The sequence below is a fragment of the Sciurus vulgaris genome, assembly GCF_902686455.1.
Source record: "Sciurus vulgaris genome assembly, chromosome: 12".
In the NCBI taxonomy this organism is placed as follows: Eukaryota; Metazoa; Chordata; class Mammalia; order Rodentia; family Sciuridae; genus Sciurus; species Sciurus vulgaris.
In genome coordinates, this window is record NC_136473.1 from 12,890,174 (window position 1) to 12,913,134 (window position 22,961).

The 22,961-nt window shown below is 34.0% G+C and overlaps 1 protein-coding gene across 8 annotated transcripts in view; it reads left to right on the top strand.

The window, feature by feature from the left end:
- The window catches only part of TASOR2 (transcription activation suppressor family member 2), a 66,089-nt gene that overhangs the window by 3,195 nt on the left and 39,933 nt on the right, over positions 1-22,961 (top strand). For 2 of the 8 annotated variants that reach the window (XM_079107541.1, XM_079107543.1), the window contains exons 3-7: positions 4,753-4,856; positions 14,978-15,111; positions 19,045-19,190; positions 19,468-19,563; positions 20,556-20,628. The exons of 2 other annotated variants lie outside the window; for them this stretch is intronic. In XM_079107541.1, coding sequence (XP_078963667.1) covers positions 4,849-4,856; positions 14,978-15,111; positions 19,045-19,190; positions 19,468-19,563; positions 20,556-20,628 — 457 coding nt within the window. In that variant the 5' untranslated portion in view covers positions 4,753-4,848. Of the gene's footprint in view, positions 1-4,752; positions 4,857-7,130; positions 7,450-14,977; positions 15,112-19,044; positions 19,191-19,467; positions 19,564-20,539; positions 20,629-22,961 lie in introns of those variants that run through there. 4 more of the 8 variants (XM_079107542.1, XM_079107546.1, XM_079107545.1 and 1 more) reach the window with 3 other exon arrangements.

Here is a 22,961-nt window from a genome sequence, read left to right on the forward strand (position 1 = left end):
TACCAAAAAAAAAAAAAAAAAACTATCGAGGATCCCTAAGATCTTTTGTTTATTTAGGTAATATCTGTTGATAATTACTACACTAGATATTAGAACTGACAAATTTAAAATATTTGTATGTATTAGTACCTTTAAAAAATAAGCCCATTACATCTAACATAGATAGCATTTTAATGACAGCTACCCCCACTTCATTATTAGCAATGAATGGCACTGCTTTCCTCTTTGAAAATATCCTTAATGTCTCCTAGAATTCTACTTGCATTTTCACATCAGTCTCCTGCAATTTATTGTTTTGGTCAAAGTACAGAGAAAAGCTGGTCTCTACTAAGTGGTTGGAAAAAGGAGAAATACTTGAATGTCATTTTCAGGTAGTTATGTTTTTCTTTGATATTTGTCATTTATGATACTAACAGTTTCTTAGAGGTTAACCTCAATGTAGAATGTGGAACAATATGAGTAACCTTCCTTTGCTCTCTGACATTAACATCCATTGGTCTGTCTTACACTTTTAGGAAAAATATGCTTTTTCTCCTACTCATTGGTCATTTGGAAAATAATGCTTCACTGAATTATGCAGATCTTCTAGATGACAACCCATACCATTAAATAATATTTTTAAAAATCACATATATTAGAACCCCTGCTGTAATTCATTCATTTGCAGTGAAATATAATCCACTGATAAGAATATATTCTGTATTTATCCATGTTGGTTATTTCTATCATTAGCCTGTATGATTAATGCTGCCATAAACTTTCTTGTTCATGGCTCCAAGTGCATATGTACAGTACTTTTACTCTGGCCCACTAGTAGTGAAATTACTAGATCCTTTGGAAGACTGTGTTGAACTTTTATTAGATACTACCATTTCCAAAATGGTCGTTTTGATTTATCATCCAGCAGTAGTGAATGAAACCTATCAGCTCTCCACATATATATGACTTTGTCCAACTTACTGATTTTTGCCAGTGTAGCGGAAGTGAAAGAGTACATTATTTTGCTTACGAACTATTTCCCTGCTTACTTAAACAAATTGAGAATCTTTTCATGTGTTTTTAGCCAAACATGTTTTCTTTATCTAGTAATGTTTATCTCATTCTTTCTGTACACTTTCTGTACACTAGCTTGTAGGCATTTTTAAAAGTATGTTGTACCAGTTGATAAATTCTTCCTGTTGCTATACCATGTTTTTTCTTAATATATCCTGAAAAATCTTCACAAATAAGAATATAGAAAACATACTTATTCTACAGCATAAAATAACAGTTTTCCATTGTGTGACTACCAGTTTTTTGTTGTTTTTTTTTTTTTATTTTGAGAAAGGTTCTCACTGAGTTGTTTTGGGCCTTGCTAAGTTGCTGAGTCTGGCTTTGAACTTTCGATCCTCCTACCTCAGTTTCCAGAGCCACTGGGATTACAGACATGCGCCACTGTGCCTGCAAGTTCTTAAGATAGTTGAATTTATCAATGTTTTCCTTGTAAAGGTTCTCTTCTATTTTCTCAAAAACTCGTAGAGATTATTTCATGTTTATATATTTGGAATTGTTATTTGTGTGCATTGTTGGGTATAAATATAATTTTACTTTATTCTCATGGAGATAACTAATTGTGGAATTTGCCATTGAATTCACTTGGACCTAAAGTTTTGTCAGTGGCAGATGTTTGAATAGTAATTCAATTTTTTTAGTGGTTACGAGATTACTCAGATTTTTTAAAAATTTTGTCAAGTTTGGTAAATTCTATTTTTCTAGGATTTTGTCTATTTCATCAAATTTTAGTACATATCAGAGTTGTTGTAAGTGCCCTCTTACAGCAGTGCCGTCTTACAATAGTATGATGACTTTAATTCTTTAGGATAAATACCAGAGTGGTATAGCTGGGTCATATAATGGTCATATATTTAATGTCTAAAGCATGTGTAATTATATTATTTATTTATTGGTACTGGGGATTGAACCCAGGGTGCTTTGCCACTGAGCTACATTCCCAGCCCTTTATTTTTTTATTTTGAGATAAGGTCTTGCTAAGTTGCTGAGGCTGACCTTGAACTTGCTTCAACCTCCAGAGCCACTGGGATTAGAGGCATGCACCCCCATGCCTGGCTCTTTTTAATTTTTGACATTAAGTATTTAATGCTACTCCCCATTTCTTTTCTGTTCTTTTTTTCTTTCTTTTTTAGGTACAGGGGATTTAACCCAGGGGGCTTAACCATTGAGCCACATCCCCAGCCCTTTTTTATAGTCGTGTATTTTAGATAAATCTCTTTTAAGGAGTCCCTGTTGGAATTTTTTTAAATGCAGTTTAAACAAGCTTTAGGTAGGACATTATAGCTTATTTGCATTTAATGCAGTTGCTCTTATTTTGTATTTTATTTGCCCTATTCTATATTTCTTGTCTCTCGTGTTTTTATTCATATTGATTTAATATCTTTTATCATTCATTTTTTTAATCTACCAATTTGAAAATTATATACTTTATTTCATATTTTCCCTAGAAATATGCATCCTTGATGTTTCAAAGTCTAAAGTTAAATGATATCTTTATTTTCCTTAGAGCTGAACTTCATTCATCCTCTTCATGATTTAATGTTACTTTTATTCTGTATTTGAATTCTTTTTTCCATATTTTTAATTGGTGCATTGTAGTCATGCATAATGGTAGGAGTCGTACATATTTATGCATGCATACAATGTAACAATATAATTAAGCCATTGTCATTTCCCAGTATTTTCCCTTCCTTTCCCTTCTCCCTCCCCTGTCCCTTTCTTCTATCTACTCATTACTCATTTCCCTTTGGTTTTCAGAGACCTGCCCCCTCCCTACTTCTTTCTTTTCTTTTCCCTCTTTAGCTTTCACCTGTAAGAGAAAATGTGACTCTTGATCTTCTTGGTTTGGCTTATTTTGCTTAACAAAATGGTCTCAAGTTTCATCCTTTTTTTTTTTTTTTGCAAATGATAACTATTTTTTCTTTATGACTGAATAAAACTCCATTGGAGATGGGTATATATATCACATTTTCTTTATCCATTCACTCATTGATGGACACTTTGGCTGGTTCCATAGTTTGGCTATTGTGAATTGTGCTGCTATAAACATAGGTATGCATGTATTGCTGTAGTGTGATAACTTTAGTTCTTCAGGATAAATAGCAAGGAGGGTGTAGCTGGGTCATTTGGTGTTTGCATTCCTAGTCTTTTGAGGAAGCTCCATACTGATTTCCATAGTAATTGTACTAATTTACAATTCTTTCAAGAGTGTAAAATGTTCCTTTTTCTGTACATCCTCTCCAACATTTTTATTCTTTGTATTCTTGATGCCATTCTGACTGGAGTGAGGCAAAATCTCAGTGTAATTTTGATTTGCATTTCCCTAATTGCTAATGCTGTTGAATATTTTTTCATGTTTGTTGCACACTTGTATTTCTTCTTCTGAGAGTCCCTGGTTAGTTCATTTGCCCATTTATTAATTGGGTTATTTATTTTGTTTTTTTGGTCCTAAGTCTTTCAAGTTCTTTATATATTCTTGTTAGAATTCTGTTAGAAGAGGAGCTAGCAAAGATTTTGTTATCATTCTGTTAAGTTCCCTCTTGACATTCTTTATTGTTTTGGTTTTTTGATGTGCAGAAACTTTTTAATTTGATGCCATCCCATTTCTTAACTCTTGACATTATTTCCTGAGCTTTATGGTCCTATTGAGAAAGTTGTTTCCTGTGCCTTTATGTTGTAGTGTTGACCGAACACTCTTCTTGTAGGAGTTATGCGTAGTTTCTAATTCCTAGGTCTTTGATTCATTTTGAGTTGTTTTGTGTAGGTTGAGGGATAAAGGTCTAGTCTCATTCTTCTATGTGTGGATAACCAGTTTTGTATTTGAAGTCTTTTAAAAAAATTTATTACCAGATAGATGGGAACCTACATTAGTTTTTTGTTGCTGCAAGAAGATACCTGAGAAAAACAACTTAAAGGAGGAAAGATTTATTTTGGTACATGTTTTTGGAGTTGTCAGTCCATGGTTAGTTGGCTCTATTGCTGTGGCTCTGTGTAAGGCAGAACATAGTGGCAGGGAGCATGGTGGAGCATGGCTGCTCACCTCATGACAGCTAGGTAGAAGGGATTGGAGTCAAGATATAGTACCCAAGGGCACACCCCTTAAGTACATGCTTTTTCCCAATTAGATTCCACCTCCTACAGTTTCTACCACCTCCCAGTAGTCCTTTCAGTCATGAATCCATCAGTGGATTGACCTATGAGGTCAGAGCTGTCATAATCCAGCTCTCATCCCAAAGGCCCACCAATGAAATTTGTTGCATTGGGGAGGAAGCCTTCAGCACATGAGCCTTTCAGGGACATTCCAGATCCAGACCATAATAGAACCTGTTTAGAATTGCATTTTATAGACAGTCCTTATTCATATTTCCCACATTTTTGCTACTTTCTCCCTTACTAATTGCCTCTCTTCTTTTATTCTGTCTGGAACCATTTTCCTTTTGCTTTCCTTCTGTACATCCTGTGGAAAGGCTTTTGTTGAAGGTCTTTGGATGAACTCAGTTTTTGTTCACCTAAAGGTGTCTTTCACTGTCATTCTTGAGAAATGTATTTGATGAATATAGAAGTTTAGTTGGTGAGGATCTTCTTTTAGCATGCTGGAGATTTCATTCTTGTCTTTGGCTTCTAATACTGCTATTAAGTTACCTCTTAGTCTTGTTAGTTTCTTTTTCATATTGCTATTGATATTTTTCTTTTTGTCTTTAGCTTCCTGCCATTTTGCTCACCTGTGTCTGTCTGTCTTATTACCAACACAATTTAGAAGTTTACTTTATTTAATAGACCCAAATAAGCTTCATACTAATGAAATGGTAAGCATTTTTAAATGTTTTTGAAAGTATACCCTAAAAACTAACATAAAATGTAATTTAATATTAATTGTTTGAGGGAAAGAAGGGAATGACTTCTAAACCCAGAAACCATAGAGGAAAAAACAAACACTGATGGATTTGACATCTTTTGAGTGTTGTTATAATCAAGTCTTTTTATTATAATTATTAATGCATATAAATTATACAGATTAATGGATTCAGTGTGACATGCATATTTCTGTATTTTGTTTGAGCTGTGGTTTGACTTCTTCAATACGTAAATTAGAAGTGTTTTTAAATGTGGTAATAGGCTACTAATAATTCTTTAAAGTGTGAATTTCTGGGCTAGGGTTGTTGCTCAGTGGTAGAATGCTCACCTAGCAAGTGTGAGGCCCTCGGTTCGATCCTCAGCACCACATAAAATTATATAAAGGTATTTTGTCTACCTACAACTAAAACAAAAAAAATTTTTTTTTAAAGTGTGAATTTCCATTGTGTGTTCTTTTTATCTCATTGCATTAAGATAAATTTTTTATTGCCTACATAGTAAATATCTTCTTACAAATACAGGAAAAAGATTTCTAAAACTTTAAAATACCAAAGGCAATTTACACCAGTGTGTTTGGAAACTATATAAATATCATCTACCATTATTGTTCTAAATCAAAGAAATATCTGAATAAACCAGTAATGATGAAAAAAAAGAGTACTCATAGCTCTGCTCTGTCTTACACCTTACTCTTTGTTCCAAATATTTTTTCTTTTTCCATAATTATAATTGCTATAAGATTAGCAATTTAATTAGTCTTTTCAAAGAACCAGATTTTGCTTATATTGATTTATTAGATTGAATTTTTATTTTTAAGTTGGCTTCTTTTTTTTTAATTACTACTTTTCTCATAAGAAATGTGTCTGGAGTGTACTTTGTTTTCACCTAATAAGATTTAATAACATTTAATTGGATAATTCAATCTCTTGCTAATAATCTATTTTCTGTTCCTTGGCATGGTGAAATAGACTGTGTTTAGAACCTTTGTACACCTGTTCCTTCATTAGAAGGAATGTTTAAGACTAATTCCTGAAGCCTGGTTTGTTCGGTTGAGGTACCTATTTCACCCCTTGGAAATGCCCTACTTCTTTATGCCCTTCTTTATGTCTCACTAAGTTGCCCAGGCTGGCCTAGAACTTGTGATCCTCCTGCTGTGACCTCCCAAGTTACAGGCATGTGCCACTGCAGCAAGAATAAAATTTTTGCTAGGTGTAAGATTATAGTTATCAGTCTGATAAACTTTTTAGAGTATTTTGAATTTTGAGAATGTTAAAACAATTTTTAAAAACTGAGTAATTATCTAAACCCTAGAATAAGCTAACTGCAATTAAATGAAAAAGTCAAGAGTACATAGATATAATTCATTTTACTCAATGATTATAATCTCCAAAAAAAAATTTTTTTTAAAGACACTTTCTCTCCACCAGTTAAATAAAATGCCCTAAGTGAATGTGTTATTTTAAATAGCAAATAATTGCTGGGCAGGAGGCTGAGGCAAGAAGAATCACAAGTTTGTGATCCTAAGTAACTTAGACCCTGTCTTAAAATAAAAAATAAAAAAAGGACTGGGGATGTAACTCAATGAGAGAGTAACCCTTGGGTTCAATACTCAGTACTGAAATAATAATAATAGCAGTGGTAATAATAATTAACATACTTACTTAGTCTACATAATTTTTTAATTTAAGAAATTTGCTTTATGAGGTCAAATTATCCTATGTATGTTGTATACAACACAATTGTAATGATTCATTCAGTCTACTAATTGATTACATCCAGGAAATGTATTGTAAGTGGATATCTTAAGTTACTTAGTTTAAGCATAATGTTAATAAGTAGGAAGTGAAGACATCCTTAGATCAAGGACAAGTACTTCACTTCCTACCCCTATTGGATTTTATCTTTGGTGTGTTTTGAGGGCTGCATAGGTTAGTGGAAGGGAGGATCTCCCATCCCTAATTACAGGTGCTGTTAACATCTCTTAAGGATGCGTGAAGTATTCAAAATCATGTTCAGTATAAATGGGGTTATAAATGGGGTATTCATGGTTTTATAAAACCCCATGAAATCATATATAGCAAGACTGTATAGACAACAGTGGAACAGTGATTTAGAATAACTTGAGGTCACTGTAGTGAAAAGAACCCGGACTTCAGAATCAACCTGGATTTGTAATCTGGTATCGTTGCTGGGTGCCTGCAGGCAGGAATGCGCGCTGTAAAGCCTCACGGAAACCGCACCCCGGGAGCGGTCCCAGGGGTACCCGAGAAACACCGGACCTTGGCTCTCCTGCCTGTGGCCCCCAGGCTTGCGACCCCCTGGCTTGCGACCTGAGCGCGAGGCGGGCACGCCCCGCTGCTCGCGGAGCCCCGCCCTTGTTGACTTTCAAAAGGCGCGGGCCCGCGACCTGCGCACCTCGCCCGCCCGCCCCTGTGTGGCCTGCAGATGCCGGCCTGCCCGGCACTTTGGCCTGGGTGGGCGGGAGGGGGCCCGAGGGGCTGCCGGCCGGGCAGAGGCACAGCCCCCTCCCCCGCGCACCATGAGGTGAGGAGGGAGGCGGCCGCCTCCTGCAGCTGCCGGGGGCGGGGGGCAGCCGCTGACTTACCCGGCTGGCCTGCGGAGGGGCTTGTGCTAGGGCCTGGGGTGCGAAGGAGCCTGGATAGGGGCCACTCGGGTTTATCTTCAGGAGAAGGTTAGCGAGCGAAGCATTGGCAGGGCCACGTCAGGTCTGTGCCGCTGAGACCCGGTTTTAGTAGACAGGGTTTGTGGGGAGTTGGAGGTGTACTGAAGCGCTCCACTCGTGATTCTCACTGGGCTGTACGGTTGTGGTAGACTCCAAGAACTGCATTGTGTGTATGTAGACCTACCGCGGTTAAGGCCATCCAGTGAAACGTAGAACAGTGACTCGAGTGGACTTCGCGCTTCCAGTAATAGCAAGATGTACCTTGGGTTTTATTCCTGTTGTGTGTAATCTTCACTTCAGAAAATATGTAAATTTTTGTACATGGGAGAATTTCCTGAATGAATTTTACAATTTCTATGAAATCATACATTTCTCATTATGTCATTTAAAACGTTTTAATAGAAATGTTTTGTATGAGTCTCTTTGTAACTTGTGGGAAATACTATTTCTGTTTACTTTTTTGTGTTTTGTGGAAGTTTTATCTTGCTGCTACTTAGAGCTGTGCTCCCAAAATGAAAATAGCTCTATTTCTTCCAGATTATATTTATGTTTATTTAAAATTTTAGGTAATACATAAGTTAAAAGAAAAAAAGCAATAAAGAACTTGGCCCACCCAAAGATAACTTTGTATTTTATTATTTACTGCTGGACACTGAGGTACTTTGGTGAACAAGACACAGTATTTGCGTCTTTGAATGTCACATTGTAGGCGGGGGAGATAGACGCCCCCACCCCAAAACAAAACATCTACTTTAGGTGGGTGATCAGAGAGTAGGAAGTCAGGGGAATCCGTGACAAGGTGAGGTATAAGAAATGAGCAGGAATCAAATTATACTTGTCTATGGCAGGAAGCACATGTATTTTGAGGGCAGTGGGAGGCAATAGGTTTGGTTTGGTTTGGTTTTGGTACCAGGAATTGAACCCAGGGGTGCTTAACCCCTGAGCTACATCCTCAGCCCTTTTTATATTTTATTTTGATACAGGGTCTCACTAAAGGTTGGCCTTAAACTTCTGATTCTCCTACCTTAACTTCCAGAGTTATTGGGATTACAGGTACCCAGTGAGACAAATGGTTTTAAGCTGAGAAATGAAGTGATCTGGGAAACTAATTCATTAAGTATTTTTCTAATCCTCACTGTGTACCAGACACTGTTCTGAGCACTGAGTATACAACATTGAAAAGGACAGCAACCCTGTATTCATGAAGTTAATTATCTAGTGTTGGAAGATAGATAAAATTATTAGTCATTGATGTGTGTTACGCAGATGACTATTATTGTACTTGTGGTATGTGTTAAAAGAGTTGATATAGGTAGATAGTGCTTCTCTTTTGTAATCTGCTTTTCTTTCTGCTAAACAATTTATGGTAGGACAGTTTCCTGTTACTACTAAATAAGCAGATTTCTAAGATTAAGTATGGTAGAAATAACATGCACAAATAAAAAATGCTGTGCAGCAACAAAAATTTACATATGATAAAGCTTCTGCTGGGAAATAATTGTAATTTCTTTTTGACACACCAGCTTGTGATTCTTCTCCCTCATTTCACACCACAACAGCTCTTTTGTAGTTTGTTTAGTTATGGATTTACTATTGTGAACCATTTCTTTTATTCCGAGAATGTTTTGTTTGTCAGGTTTTGGTATTAGAATTTGACTACTTTGTGAAAATAATTGGAACATTTTATTTCTGAGTTTTAGAACAGATTATTTAGCATATACATTATTCTTTCATTCAGTTACCAAATACATATTTATTAAACACCCATTATGTGCTAGCATTTTGCTAAATACTAAATAATCAATGGCAAACAAAACATACATGATTTTTGTTGTCACAGGGTTTCATTTGTAAGGAGAAAGACATTAGTTGTTTATAAGTACCAAGCCGTTTTTTATTATAGTGACCATAATACCTGACAACAACAACTTAGAGAACAAAAGTTTATTTTGGTCTCAAGATTTCAGATGTTCAGTCCCTGAGGTGATGCAGACTATCCTGGTGGAAGAGTGTGGGTAAGGAAAACTGTCAGCTCATGGCAGCCAGGACGCTGAGAGAGAGGGAGGGAAGGAGACTGTGCATGTGCACCAGAAGCAGAGACAAAATATGATCCAAGGACATACCCTTATTGATCTGCTTCCTTCAGCCATGCTCCACCTGCCCATAGTTACTACCCAATAGTCCATTCAGATTACAGCTCTTATAATCTTATCATCTCACCTCTGAGCGTTACTGCATTGCCTAACACATGTGCTTTTCCAGGGACATTACAGATCAAACCATAGCATTATAGATTATGGTAAATACTATGAAAAGGGCAATGTACTTTGAGAGACTATCATTGAAGATCTACTTTAGATTAATAATATTTTATTTTATTTATTTTTTTTGGGTGCTGGGGATCGAACCCAGGGCCTTGTGCTTGCAAGGCAAGCACTCTACCAACTGAGCTATCTCCCCAGCCCCCCAATATTTTATTTTTTGAGTAAATAGTTTTTGATTACATATGTAATACATTTTAATTCATTTAAAATTAATACAATATGTTAAAGATTTGGTGTGTAACTAGGGCTATGGTAGATAAATAAGAAAATAAGTTGAAATAAATTAACAAAATAATAATTACCATAGTAACTGATGTGTACGTATGTGTATGTTATATGAATATGTTCAATTGAGGATTGAACATACTAAGCAAGTGCTTTACACTGAGCTACATCCCTAGGCTCCTATACTTTTTAATTCAAAAAATTAAGACGGGTTAACTAGGCACTTCTGGTTTGACATGTCTAATTATACACCCCTTCAGAAATTCTTCTCTGATTATAGTAAAAGAATAAATATATAAATGCACATAAATCCAAGAGGAAGAGTGAGGAAAAGACAAGTGAAATCAGTAGTTGCAAAACTAGGGGGAGAACTGGGAAAGTATTATATGATTGAAGGATTAGAGAATGGAAAAACTAAAGAGAGGTATGCCAACAGGAAACAAGCTAAATCTAACTGTAGAATCGGGAAAAGGCTCAAGAGTTAGAGGCACTGAATACTTTTCAAGGCAAGAATACAGGGGTGGAAATAGAAGGGTTGGTTCTTGGTCTTTAGTAACATTGATGACCTAGATCCCTTTCTCCACTGTCATACACCCAGACAAACACTTCTCCATACTGACTAAAGACAGAAGATTGACCCTCAGGCTTTCAATCCCTGAGGTGGAGGTGAATCTTCTAAATGATACTTAGGAATAAGTGAAAATCTCTGTGCTGAACAGTAAAATCCACAGCTGTCTTTTGCTGCTTGGCTCCCAGAACTAATAGTCAAGCTCATGTGCCCCTAAACAGAATATTAAAGATTATTTTTTGTGGAAACTGACCAGCTCATGGCAAAATATTTAACAGCTGTGGACTGTAGAAATTCATCGGATTCAACAACTAGGTTCCCATCAGATCACCTGGAGGTAAGAGATTTTGATCAAGAAGCACTGTCCTGCACTACAACTTTGAGGCAGCTTTTAATGCCTCACATCTAAAGAGAAATGTATAGCCAAGATTATCAGCCCTTCAATAGAATTTCTAACAAAAGAGATCAAATAAGAAATAAACAATTAGAAAAGAAAAGGAGTTTGGTAGAAATAGATTTACTGAAGGAAACCAAAGAAACTTCAACAAAATATTGTATCTTTAAAAAGAAGAGATTACATTTATGAAAGATGAAGAGGTTCTAATTTTAAAAGAATTTATTCAGAAAATAAGAAAAATTAAAAGAATTATTAAAATTTTCTAATTCAAGATTTAGACAATAAGGCTAAAGAATTCTCTCCAGATTTTCAGATTAGAAATGTTCAACCTGTACTTTGGGGTTTCCTTTGTGTCTAAATACATAATCTGTAGGATTTGGTCTTGGGTGGGTTTGTTTTGACTCAACTGTGGAGGTATGATTTTCATACAATAAAGTGAACCAATGAATTTTGGTAAGTGTATGCACTGTGTAGATAACATACTAGTAAAACTATAGGACACTTCCATCACCCCAGAAAATTTTCTTGTGCTTACCCAGTTGCAGTCAACTTCACATCCCTGCTCTTGCCCTGGGCAGCTACTGGTAGGATTTTTATTTCTTTGGATTAATTTTGCTGGTTTAAGAACTTTGTATAAATGGAATTCTGTAGTGTATACTCTTTGTGTCTGAATTCTTTTGCTCAGTTTAATGTTTTTGAGACGTGCTTTTATCGACAGTTTTTTTCTTCGTTTCTTGATAGCATTATGGTATATGAATGTACCATAGTTTGTTCACAAAAAGGATTGCAAATGAAGTTCAGAGCAACATTATTGATAATAGTCTAAAATTGAAAAACTGCTGTTCCATTTGTCCCTCATTGCCAACATTTGATATTTTCATTCTTTTTAGTTTTGGTCATTTCAGCAGATACTATTTTGTCATGGTTTTAATTAGCATTTCTCTGATAATTAGTGATAATTAGTTTCTTAATGATGCTCTTTTGAAGATCAGAAGGTTTTAATTTTCATTAGATCAGTGTATTTGTCTTTTTTTTTTTCTATAGTCATTAATTTTGCACCCTGTGAAAACTTTTTGTATCCAAGAGTAAAGATTTTTTTTTTTTCTGGTAGATGCTTTATGGTTTTTGCATTTATGAATGTATGTGCAATCCATTTCCAGTTTAAATTTTGTGGTTCAGTATTACCAAAAATGAGTATCTGGACTCTTTTCTGTTATGTTAATCCATATGCATTATCTTTACATTTTTACCACATTATCTTGTATTATCTTGACTACCTACTTTGTGTAGTAATTCTTGAAATTAGGTAGTGAGCCATTTGTTCTTTTACAAAATTGTCTGGCTATTGTGAATCCTTTGGATTCTTACATAAGTTTTGGAATCAGATCATTAGTTTCTGCATACTTGTATTATATTGAATCTATAGCTCATTTTTATATCTTTAACATCTTATAGCAAAGTTATAAAGCTGAGCAGTAGTATCACAGAATACAAGCATGGATTGAAGCTGAAGCACAGAATGCTCCATGAAGGATCATGAAGGATGCTTCTAAGAAAAAGGAAACTGCTCAAATCAGACTAAAAAAAAAAAAAAAAACAACACTTGATCCATCTCTATCCAGAGGATATTTTTAGTTCTCTGGGAAATTTTCAAATTGAGATAATGATCGATAACTGAAATTTAAACAGAGGCCATTTTAAATTCAGAAAAATAAAACATGATGTAAGAAAGGAGCATGACTACCCAGAATGACTCAGCCATGATTAATATACACACTTAAGTAGTGAAACTTTGAATACTGGTATAACAAAACAGTGATTTACAATGAGGGGATGGGGCAGAGAAGCATACTTTTGTGGGTGAGGGAGATGTTTTCCATTAATAGAATGTCTATGTATATGTGTATTTTACTGGGAGACAAGGTTTTGCTAGAAGATACAGCTGAAGTTCAAGGTGGTTGGCAAATGATGGTAGCACATAGCAAGCACCCAACAAATGTTAACCATTATTATCATTAATAACAGCGGCTTCCTTGCTGATAAGTACATAATAGGATAGATTATGTTTTTGGCAACAAATTTTTAAAAATTTATCAAATTACCTAGTCTCAGTATATAATGTCTCGGCATAACAAGCCTTCCTCAGTAGGGCAGTTTATAGGTCATAGTGTTAGAACTGAAAGGAGTCTTGGAAAGGTCATTACAACTAAATGAGGCCTTAGAGAATATAAATAACTTTTTAAAAATTCATCAGTTAGTACGCTACAGCCACAAATTAAAGTTGTTTAAGCAGTAATGTTTCAAAAAGTCCAGAGACAGGGCAACTCCAGACAGTTGATTCAGTGACTAAAAGATTTCATCAAGGATCAAAGTTATTATCTGTTTCCTTCTGTCCTCAGTGTGTTGGCTGATCAGTCCTGAATTGGTTGCAGGAGGTTCAAGGCAGCACATCTTCAGATAAGGTCCTAAGACTACACTGTAGAGGCCAGAAGGGTGCATCTTTTCCTCTTGCTCTTTTTAAGAGAATTTCCCCAGAACGCTGTCTGTAGATGTTGATTTACATCTCATTGGCCAGCATTGACTTACTGGTTTATTTAAAACAGTCTCTAGCCAAAGGGAATAGAGTTACCATAATTAGTTTAATTAAACTTTCTCAATTCTCTCCTGAAGCATAGGATCACCCATACCTTAGAAATATTGTAGTTTTGGGAAAAGGAAGGAAAGAGGGGCATGATTGTTAAAAAGTCGTCCAACAATAATTTTCACACCAGGGTCCAGAGAAAACTAGTGGTAAAGCCTACACTAGAATCTCCTGATCCCTAATTTAATTTTCCTTTCTTGACATAGATAATTTATCCTTATTTGCTTAATTAATTGACATCATCAACATAGCTACTTTTTCTAAAAGATCTCCCATATATTCACACAATTCTAAACATCTTTGGGGAAAAAGGTATGTTGTGCATGCTGTTCTTTTTGTAAAGTATATTGAAATCATGAAGTAATAATTGTTTAGAACACAATACTATAAAGCCCTTGATTAAAACTGAAAACCTTACATCTTTTTCTTTGCTCTTTTTTTTCCTCTTCTCACCCTCATTAATCATATGAAGCTACTTGAGGTTTCTTTAGTGTATCATGTTTTTAACTCTGCATTTGATCATACTATTTCTACTATCTAGAAAACATAACACACTAGTTCATCCTTTTCGATTTATCACTTAAATATCTCATATTTCAAGAATTAATGACCTCTTTTCAGACTTATCTCTACCTCCATTAGATTGGTTATACCACTGTGCATTCACTCTATTATGTTCTAGATACTCCTACACATTTACAGTACTGATTTCTTTGCATGTGTCTTGTAGTTTGAGCTCTTTTAACTTATTTATTTGCAGTAGATCATTTCTCATGTGTCTTGATAAATTAAAGGTATGTCATAGTACTGGATACATAATACCACTCATAGTTTTGTTTAATGAATTTACTGATGGGGGGGTGGGAATGATTTTTTTTTCATTGTGTTCTACTTGATTTTGTTATTTTTAACCAAATAAAGATGTGGTTCTATGTCCTGCTTTTCATTTAAAAAGATTTTTTTTTTCATTGAGGCAAAAGTGATTCCTAAAAGCACAGGAATCTATTTCTGTGTACAAGTTTTCACTAGAAGTTAAACTCTTGGAGGAAAAATATTTCTAAGTATGCTACTGCTTTAATAGTACAAATTTAGTACTTAGCTGTAGAGATTTCTCAAAGGAGGTAAATTAACTATAGAATCATTCTTCATGTAAATTAGATACTTGTTTAACATTTGTTTATATCTTAGAGTCATTTACTTTATGAATTATTTTTTTTTTCTTTTTTCATTTTAGCATTTATGACATTAACAAAGAACAGGACCGCATCAAGAATTCTGGGGGTATATGTAATATAAAGGAACTAAGACCATCCTCCCAGCTACATTCTCTCTTAGAGAAGATCGAGACAGGGTTCCTAGCAGAAAAGAGTGGGTATTAACCTAAGTGCTGTAAATTATTAAGTGGAATAATAACATTTTTAGTTTTAATTTATATCATGAAAAACAAGGCTTTTTTAAAAAAAGTATAATTTCCAGTAGCTGCAATGTTTTCATAATCATTAGCCTAAAATTGATAGGTGGCTAGGTTTTTGAATTGCATCATAAAAAGTACATTCTTCTGTTTGCCTTTCTTCAAAATTATAATTCATTTTTTCAAAATTGAGATAATTGAAATAGTAGAAGTAATACATGCTTGTGTAAGAACAACCTAAATTAGAATAATATATGTTAGATAAAAAACTTAGGTTCCCCTTTTATCACTTTCCAACTTCAGTAACTATTAATTTAACCAGTATTAATTGTTTGCTTTCCCATCCTTATATATTTTTTTCTGTATACTTGTCAAACACCTAATTTTACTTAATATTTTTTTCTTTTCTGCCAAAGTGGCAGGTAACATGTTGTTTCTCAGTTGTATATAATAGATACCTTTGTATGTCAGTATATACAAGTTTACCTTGTTTTTAATAGTTGCAGAGTATTCCTGTTGATGTTTTAGGTTATCTTCATTGTTTTTGCTATTAGGGATGCTCATTCAAGGAATGCTTGTGTGTGTCCTGTACACTTATCCCAGTATTTCTTAGAAATACATTCCTAGAAACAGAATGGTCTTTGTGTATGCACATTGCAGTTTTTTTTTTTTTTTTTTTTTTAAGATTCTGCCAAATTGTACTAAAAATATATTTATTTTGAACCAGCTATCTTTTAGTATCTAAAAAGTAAAGACATAATACATTTTGGGATTAAGTGATTCAGGAATGAACTGCTCCCTTCAATTATCAAATGGCTTACTTAGAATAGGTAAGGTGTATAGGCATCATTAGGATAGGTAAGGTGTATAGGCATCATTATTATTAACAGATGTAGGTTGTGGACCTTCTATGGGGAGATTACAATCTAGTTTTTGTTAGAATCACTGTGACGTCTAATTTGTCATTAGTTTATTTCATCATCTGCTTTCAGACCAGACTTTCTTTTCCCTCCTTTCCCATTCCCCTTTCATGTGGTACTAGAGTTCACACCCAGGGCCTAATGCTTGCTGGGCAAGTACTTTACACTGAGCTACACCCCCAAGACCAAGAGTTATAGAGTAGAAAAGTTACCTGTGATATAGTACATAGGAAGTTGGTTTATTATTTTCTCATCCCTCCTATTAGAAGTTAGAAAGAGGTGTCCAAAACCAGACTTAAAGACTGAGCACACAAATAACAGAAATGTGCCAAAACCAGGTACTACAGGAAAATTCACTTCCCAGAACCATTGTGATTGAACTTAACCTTTCTCTGTGTACACTTTATTTTCACTTAAACCCTCCAGGATACTTTGAATACTTTACAGACAGGCACTTTTTGGTTATCTTCTTAAATGTTATTTTAGGTTTCTTTGTAGAAAAGCCCCGTCTTTGTTTACTTAATACTATAATTTTGAATGTTTGAATAAAGCATGAATATAGCTCAGCAAAAATAGGGCCATTGATTTGTGAAGTGTTCATATTGTTCAGTACACTGATTAGACTCAAGTGAAAATATATTGTGTAAAGAAAAGCATCAATAATTTTTTGGGTAAAATTCTTACCTCACAGAGCAGGAAACTCTTGCTCTTTTAAGGATGTAATCATGGTCATTATTATGAAATTGTGAAAGATTCAAGATTAACTATGGTTTTCCAACATTGTTGTTTTCCTTCTACTAACCATAAAATTATTTCTTACATAAATATGATGCTGTTCAGATAATGCTGGCTTAAAAAGGAAAGCAGTTTTAGCTGTAAATAGTTTTAGAAATAAAAATATGTAAGCACAAAATAAGTCATTTTATACTTGTTCCTCCTTGTTTATTTCAGATCATTAGCTTTATTCAAGGCTTAATTGAGAACAGTATTTCTCATACTGATGTGAAACAGTGTTCTTTGGCCATGTGTTAAAAAGTTAAGTTAGTTTGTTTTCAAAATTTGCACTGGGGCTGGGGAGATAGCTCAGTCGATGGAGTGCTTGCCTTGTAAGCACAAGGCCCTGGGTTTGATCCCCAGCACCCCCCCAAAAAAAAAAAAATTTGCACTAGTTCTTGGTTTTTCACTGTATTATGCATTGTGATGCTTAAAAATGGGAATGTATATGGTATTCAGTAATATCTGAATTTAATATCTGTTATTTCCCTATTAATGTCTTGCAGAATTTGGAGATGTTGATAATCAGAACATTTATTTCCAAAGCTACTTTTGTTTTTCTTTTTCATCATAAACAACATGTTTCACACATATTGGGCCTCAGTGAATAGGCAGAAAACTGTAATTTTAACTATTATCTTTGGCGTTTTGCTATTTGAATCCATTCAGGGTTTTTTGTTGTTGTTTTGAGATGGGGGTCTCTGATTGGCCCCAAACTCCTGGACTCAAGCCATTTGCCTCAGCCTTCCAAGTAGCAGCAGAGCCATGAATCCCAGCTTAGAATATCCATATTTTTTTACAGCACTGGTATTGAAGGAGAAAATGACTGAGCAAAAGTAAAGCTTAGAATGAATGTATATAGATCAGATTTGCTAACTTCTGAAAATTCTTAAAGTTTTCATCCTGGTTTGTTTGTTTTTTCTTTCCTTTCTGTTTGCAGTCTTTCATTTTGAAGCTGAAAAGTTTCTTAAAAGGATTTTTAAAATACCTTGAAGCATTGGGACAGTTTAGTCAAAATTAAATTTACTAAAATGTTTGTTTTCATTTCATCATAGTATGGTTTTAGGTAATAGGTAACAATTTATATATTTTGTTCATAAGTTAATTTTAATTAAGATGCTTCTCTTTAACATTTGAAATTTAATGAAATTGGCAGTTTTTTTAGAAGTGGGAAGCCATTTTAATGTATTTATACTATGTGACCAAAACTGCCAGTGCTGTATAAATCATTCTTATTTATAAAGAAGTGTAGAAGGAAATAAGAGTGTTGGTGCATTTCATTGTAGAAACTATAATTTGAATAATATACAAATCAATAAAAAAAAAGTTTATAAATCCCTCAACTCTGATAAGGAGAATGAAAAGAATAGAAACGAGAGTAATCAGTTCAGATGGTTAAATATTATAAGTATTTATTAGGCTCAATTCTTGTTGAAATGAAAAAATCCAAAGGTACAGAGGATCATCAAGGGAATTACTGGATTCAGGTAGTAATTCTCAATTAGGAAACATACTTCTCAGGGGAGGAGTATATTAGTCTCGGGATAGTGCATGAGTATGGTTTCTTAAAAACACTTAAACACTTTTATCTTGTAAAAAGAAAAAAAATTTTTACAGTATATTCCATGTGAATTAAAGTTCCACAGATGACTCTTAGCTGGTGTGGAGACCCCAGAGACAGAATGATTTGTATTGTTTGGTGAGTGTGCAATAATTGGCCTCTTAAAAAGGATTGTAACAGACTTATGAAGAATTTGATGAGAGGATGGGAAGAGCGATTATCAGAATGTGGCATAGGTAAAAGGAATAAAAACCTAAGAGGTAAAAAATATTGACCTAAGCAATTGTTGACTGCCACCTTGACCTGACAGTTAACATCTGCTTTTGTCCAACTATAGTTACATTATTGTGCTGAGCTTTAAAACAGTAGGTTTAAGGGGTCTGGCAGGTTATATCTGAGCTCTTAAATTAATAGTAATTTTGCCTCAGTTGTAATTTATTTAGTCTGTTTTCCTCACATGAATGGTCTTTTAAAATTCATGAAGACAGTACAGATATAGTACCTACAGTACATCATTAATTTCTTAGTTATACGGGAGAAGAATAGATAACATTGAGTGATATTCATTGTGCCTCTGGTAACCCTATCCTTTCATTATCTTAAACAGTGACATTATTTTTATTTGTGTTTTACAGTCTTTGAGACAGTGTCCTTGAGTTCAGATTCTCTCTTCCAGAGGGCAATTTCAATTCTACATACTTCTTATTTGGACTCTGCATCTGAGCATGGTTTTCAGTACAGTCAAGTGACTTTGGTGAAAAATGACATTTTCTTAAATGAGGTGAGGTACTTGGTGCACACTATGTGAGTTTTATTTTAGATTTAAAAGAAATACTCATTTTTGGCCTATAGCCTCATACTTCTTGGCTATCATTTTTCAGATGAGGTAAAAGAGCTTTGGAAATAGTCACTTAGAAGATACTATATTTTAGGGAATAGAAAAAATAGTACATTTAATTAATTTTTCAGCTGGAGGAGTTCAGATGACACATTTAAAGAATTTATTTGCAGGAGAAAATAGCGTATTCATTGCATTTGGTTATTCTTTCTTTATACAGTACAAAACTTTTTACGAACAAAAACAAGCCAATAATTATACTCAGGAAGAACTTCAAGAAACTTACGGGTTTCTTCTGTTTGAAACTGAAAATCAGGTAAGGGAATTAGATTGTAGAAAAGTACTTTTGTGGTTTTATATAAACCATCATTAGTCTTAAATGTTGATTTCCGTTCTGTGAGATTATCAGATGACCAGTTTATTGGTATTTTTTATTACTTAGTTCACTGGCAGTGTAAATAATAATAAAAGCTAACATGAAAGAGGTTTGATTTTTAGTTTTTTACAACTTTTTATAGTTTCTCTTTAGTTTTATCTTACAGATGTTTATAAACTTATGGTAAAAATTAATTCAGATTAAATACCCTTTAGTGGAGTGAACAGACACTTTTCCATTATGGATAATTGTTTACTACATTTTTTTTTTTTTTTTTTTTTTACTACATACTTTTTTTAGAGGCTGTCTTTGAAGATTGAACATATGTTTGATTTTCAGTATCTAAATTGTGGGAGAAACAAACCTCAGTGTAGAGAATGTCTCCAAAGATGTGTATGGCTTCTAAGATACAATTTTAACAATACTAGGGATCTATCATCTGAAAGTGTTCCCAAAGTAATTCTTAGGTTGGGTTAATGGTTTATAAAGAATGAGGGCAGATTTGCTTAAAAATAAGTAATGTGTTATAAAAGGTTATATAGAGCTACTAGAGGGGTTTAATCCCTTTTAACTTCATTATATAAATGAAAATAAGATGTGTTATGGGCTTACACTAAATACAGACATTTTAAATTTAGTGGATTTAAAACTGTAATTAGGGCAGGGGGACCTTCAAGGGAGTACTTAATTGTGACCTTGTTTAATTTGGTTTTGCTGGTGATGTTTTTGTTAAATGTCACCAATGTAAAGTTTTATGGAAAACTTTGGACCATTACTCAAAATATAGTTGTTATACATGAGCTTGCTTTGTACCATGAATACATGCAGTGAACAGATTCTATACTTATTTTAAAACTTGTAGATTATATTGCACTATTTCATTGCCTGTCCTAAGACTGATAATAAGCAAAAGTAGTATCTTTTGTTTAAAGGCAAAATTGGTATGTCAGCGTGGACTGTGTGTTGGCAGCAGTGCTATTACCACTCTTGGTGATCCAGCCAAAGGTAAGTCTGTAAGGAAAAAATTTTTACGAAATGAAGCGAGTTTTGTTTAATTTCCATACTGGTTTTTTGTTTTGTGGGTTTTTGTTTTGAGGTACTTGGAATTGAACCTAGGGCTACAAAAGTGCTCTACCACTGAGCTGCATCCCTACCCAAGGTTTAGTTAATTTCATAAAACACTTTTATTATTATTTTTAAGTGATCATTATTATTTTATTTCGAAAGAGAATTTGATCTAAAGTATTTGAATTTCTTGTGTGTTTACACTTCCTGACCATTGAATTAATGTGAATTGTTAAGAACGTATAATAGTTACAGAATCATAGTAACAGTAAAACACATGTATTAAATACCAGTATCATTAGTGTCAAACCAATCATAATCTTTAGAAATCAGAACTTTAAACTTAAATGAGTTTTTAATCTAAAACTTAAAGGGATATTTTTTTGTTTTTTGTTTTGTTTTTTTTTTTTTTGTTTTTTCTTTTTAGCAAAGATTAGCACTGTCATGAGGATCCCTTCTACACTATCATAATGGCAATAAGAATGGAGAATAGATAGAACTGACCAAACTTGGCAACCATGGAATGTTAGGAGTAAGAGAGAAGAATCAAGTATAAAGTTTTAAGCGTATACTATAGCGATATTACTAGTAGGAAGGAATCACAGAAGGAGAGAAGCAGATTGGTAGGGAAGCTGATCAGTTAAGAGAGATAAGTAATGGTGAACATAATTAACAATGAATTTTTTTTTAGTCTTCAGTTTTCTCATTTGGAAAATAGAGTTTTGAAGATTAACTGAATAGTACTTCTTTAATGAGTTAAATTTGAGAAATAATGAGCTTTCACAAGTGTTTCTTAAACATAACTTGCAAGTGGTAAAAATAGTTGGGAAAGGATCAGAATTGGGTCTTGAGGGTACTTAGGATAGTATAGAAGAAATAGATGGCCCACAACCAAACTTTTTGATAATTAATGGGACCAGGGTGTGGCGAGATAGAATGCATTTGAATGAGGAAGAATTAAGAGTAGTCCATTGAGTGGAGAATTGGCAAGTAGAGCTTCACACAAAGAAGTATCTCAAGAAGAGGGATGTTTTGCAGGGTCAGGTGCTATAGAATGTAGAGATCAGGATTGAGAAGGATTATTGGTCTTCATGGTTAGATTTTTGCTGATCCACCCCCTTTTTAATTACTTGCATTGAGATGTAATTCACAATACTGTAAAATTCACCCATTTAGAAAGTGTACTATTCAGTGTAGCTGTTTTGTATTTTTTTTTTGTTTGTTTAGTCTGTTCACAGAATTATACATCATTAATTTTAGACCATTTTTGTCACCCAAAAAGAAATCCTATGTCAATGAACAGTGACTTCCCTTTCCCCACTATCACCAGCTGTAGGCAACTGTTAGAAAACTAGGCTGTTTTCTGTCTCCATAGATTTGCCTTTTCTGAATGTGGACGTAATTGGAATCACATGATGTGTATCTTTTATGAGTAACTTCATTTACTTAGCATAATAGTTTTAAGGTTCATCTATATCATAGTCTCTGTACATCATTATTTTCTTATGGTCTAATCTATTATATATTTGTATGCCACACTTTATTCATCAATGGATGGGCATTTGGGTTGTGTTCACTTTTTGGCTGTTATGCAATGACTATTCTGCAGCTATGAACATTAATGTATAAGTTTGTAGACATGTTTTCATTTCTCTTGGGTATGTAACTAGCAGTGTAATCACTGGGTCACATAGTAACTGTAAAACAAAATTTAAACATTCAACTCATATCTTCTAAAGGATATTATAAGGGTGATAAATTTATAACCCCAGTACCATTACATAAAGCCTTTTTTTCTTTTCCCCTATTTTTTTAACCCCACTCTCTTCATTACAAAAATTCTAACATATAGAAAAGTTAGAGAACCCAAGGTTAACAGATAACATTTTGCATCATTTGATTTGCTTCATTTGCATTCTTTTCTGAAGAATTAGAAAGTAAATTACAATAAGCGCCTCAGCTTCAATCTCAAAAAATATGAAAATTTTCCTGCTTTACTACAATCATGTGATTTTATTGCTGATGCTTGAGAGGCTGATTTCAGTAGAGTGGTACAAGTAAAAGATGGATTATTCTGTGAAGAGCACATCCTTCTGAACCCATGTAGGGTTTGATAATGGAATAACACAACTGCCTTCATGTTTCCTAACTAATGGCTTGTATAGAACTGGATAATTATGTGTTTAATAGTAATGTGTTCTATTAATACAGTGTTTTATAGTTTTAGAAGTGTATTAATCTTATATTTTCATGAGAATGTACGGTCTTTGTGT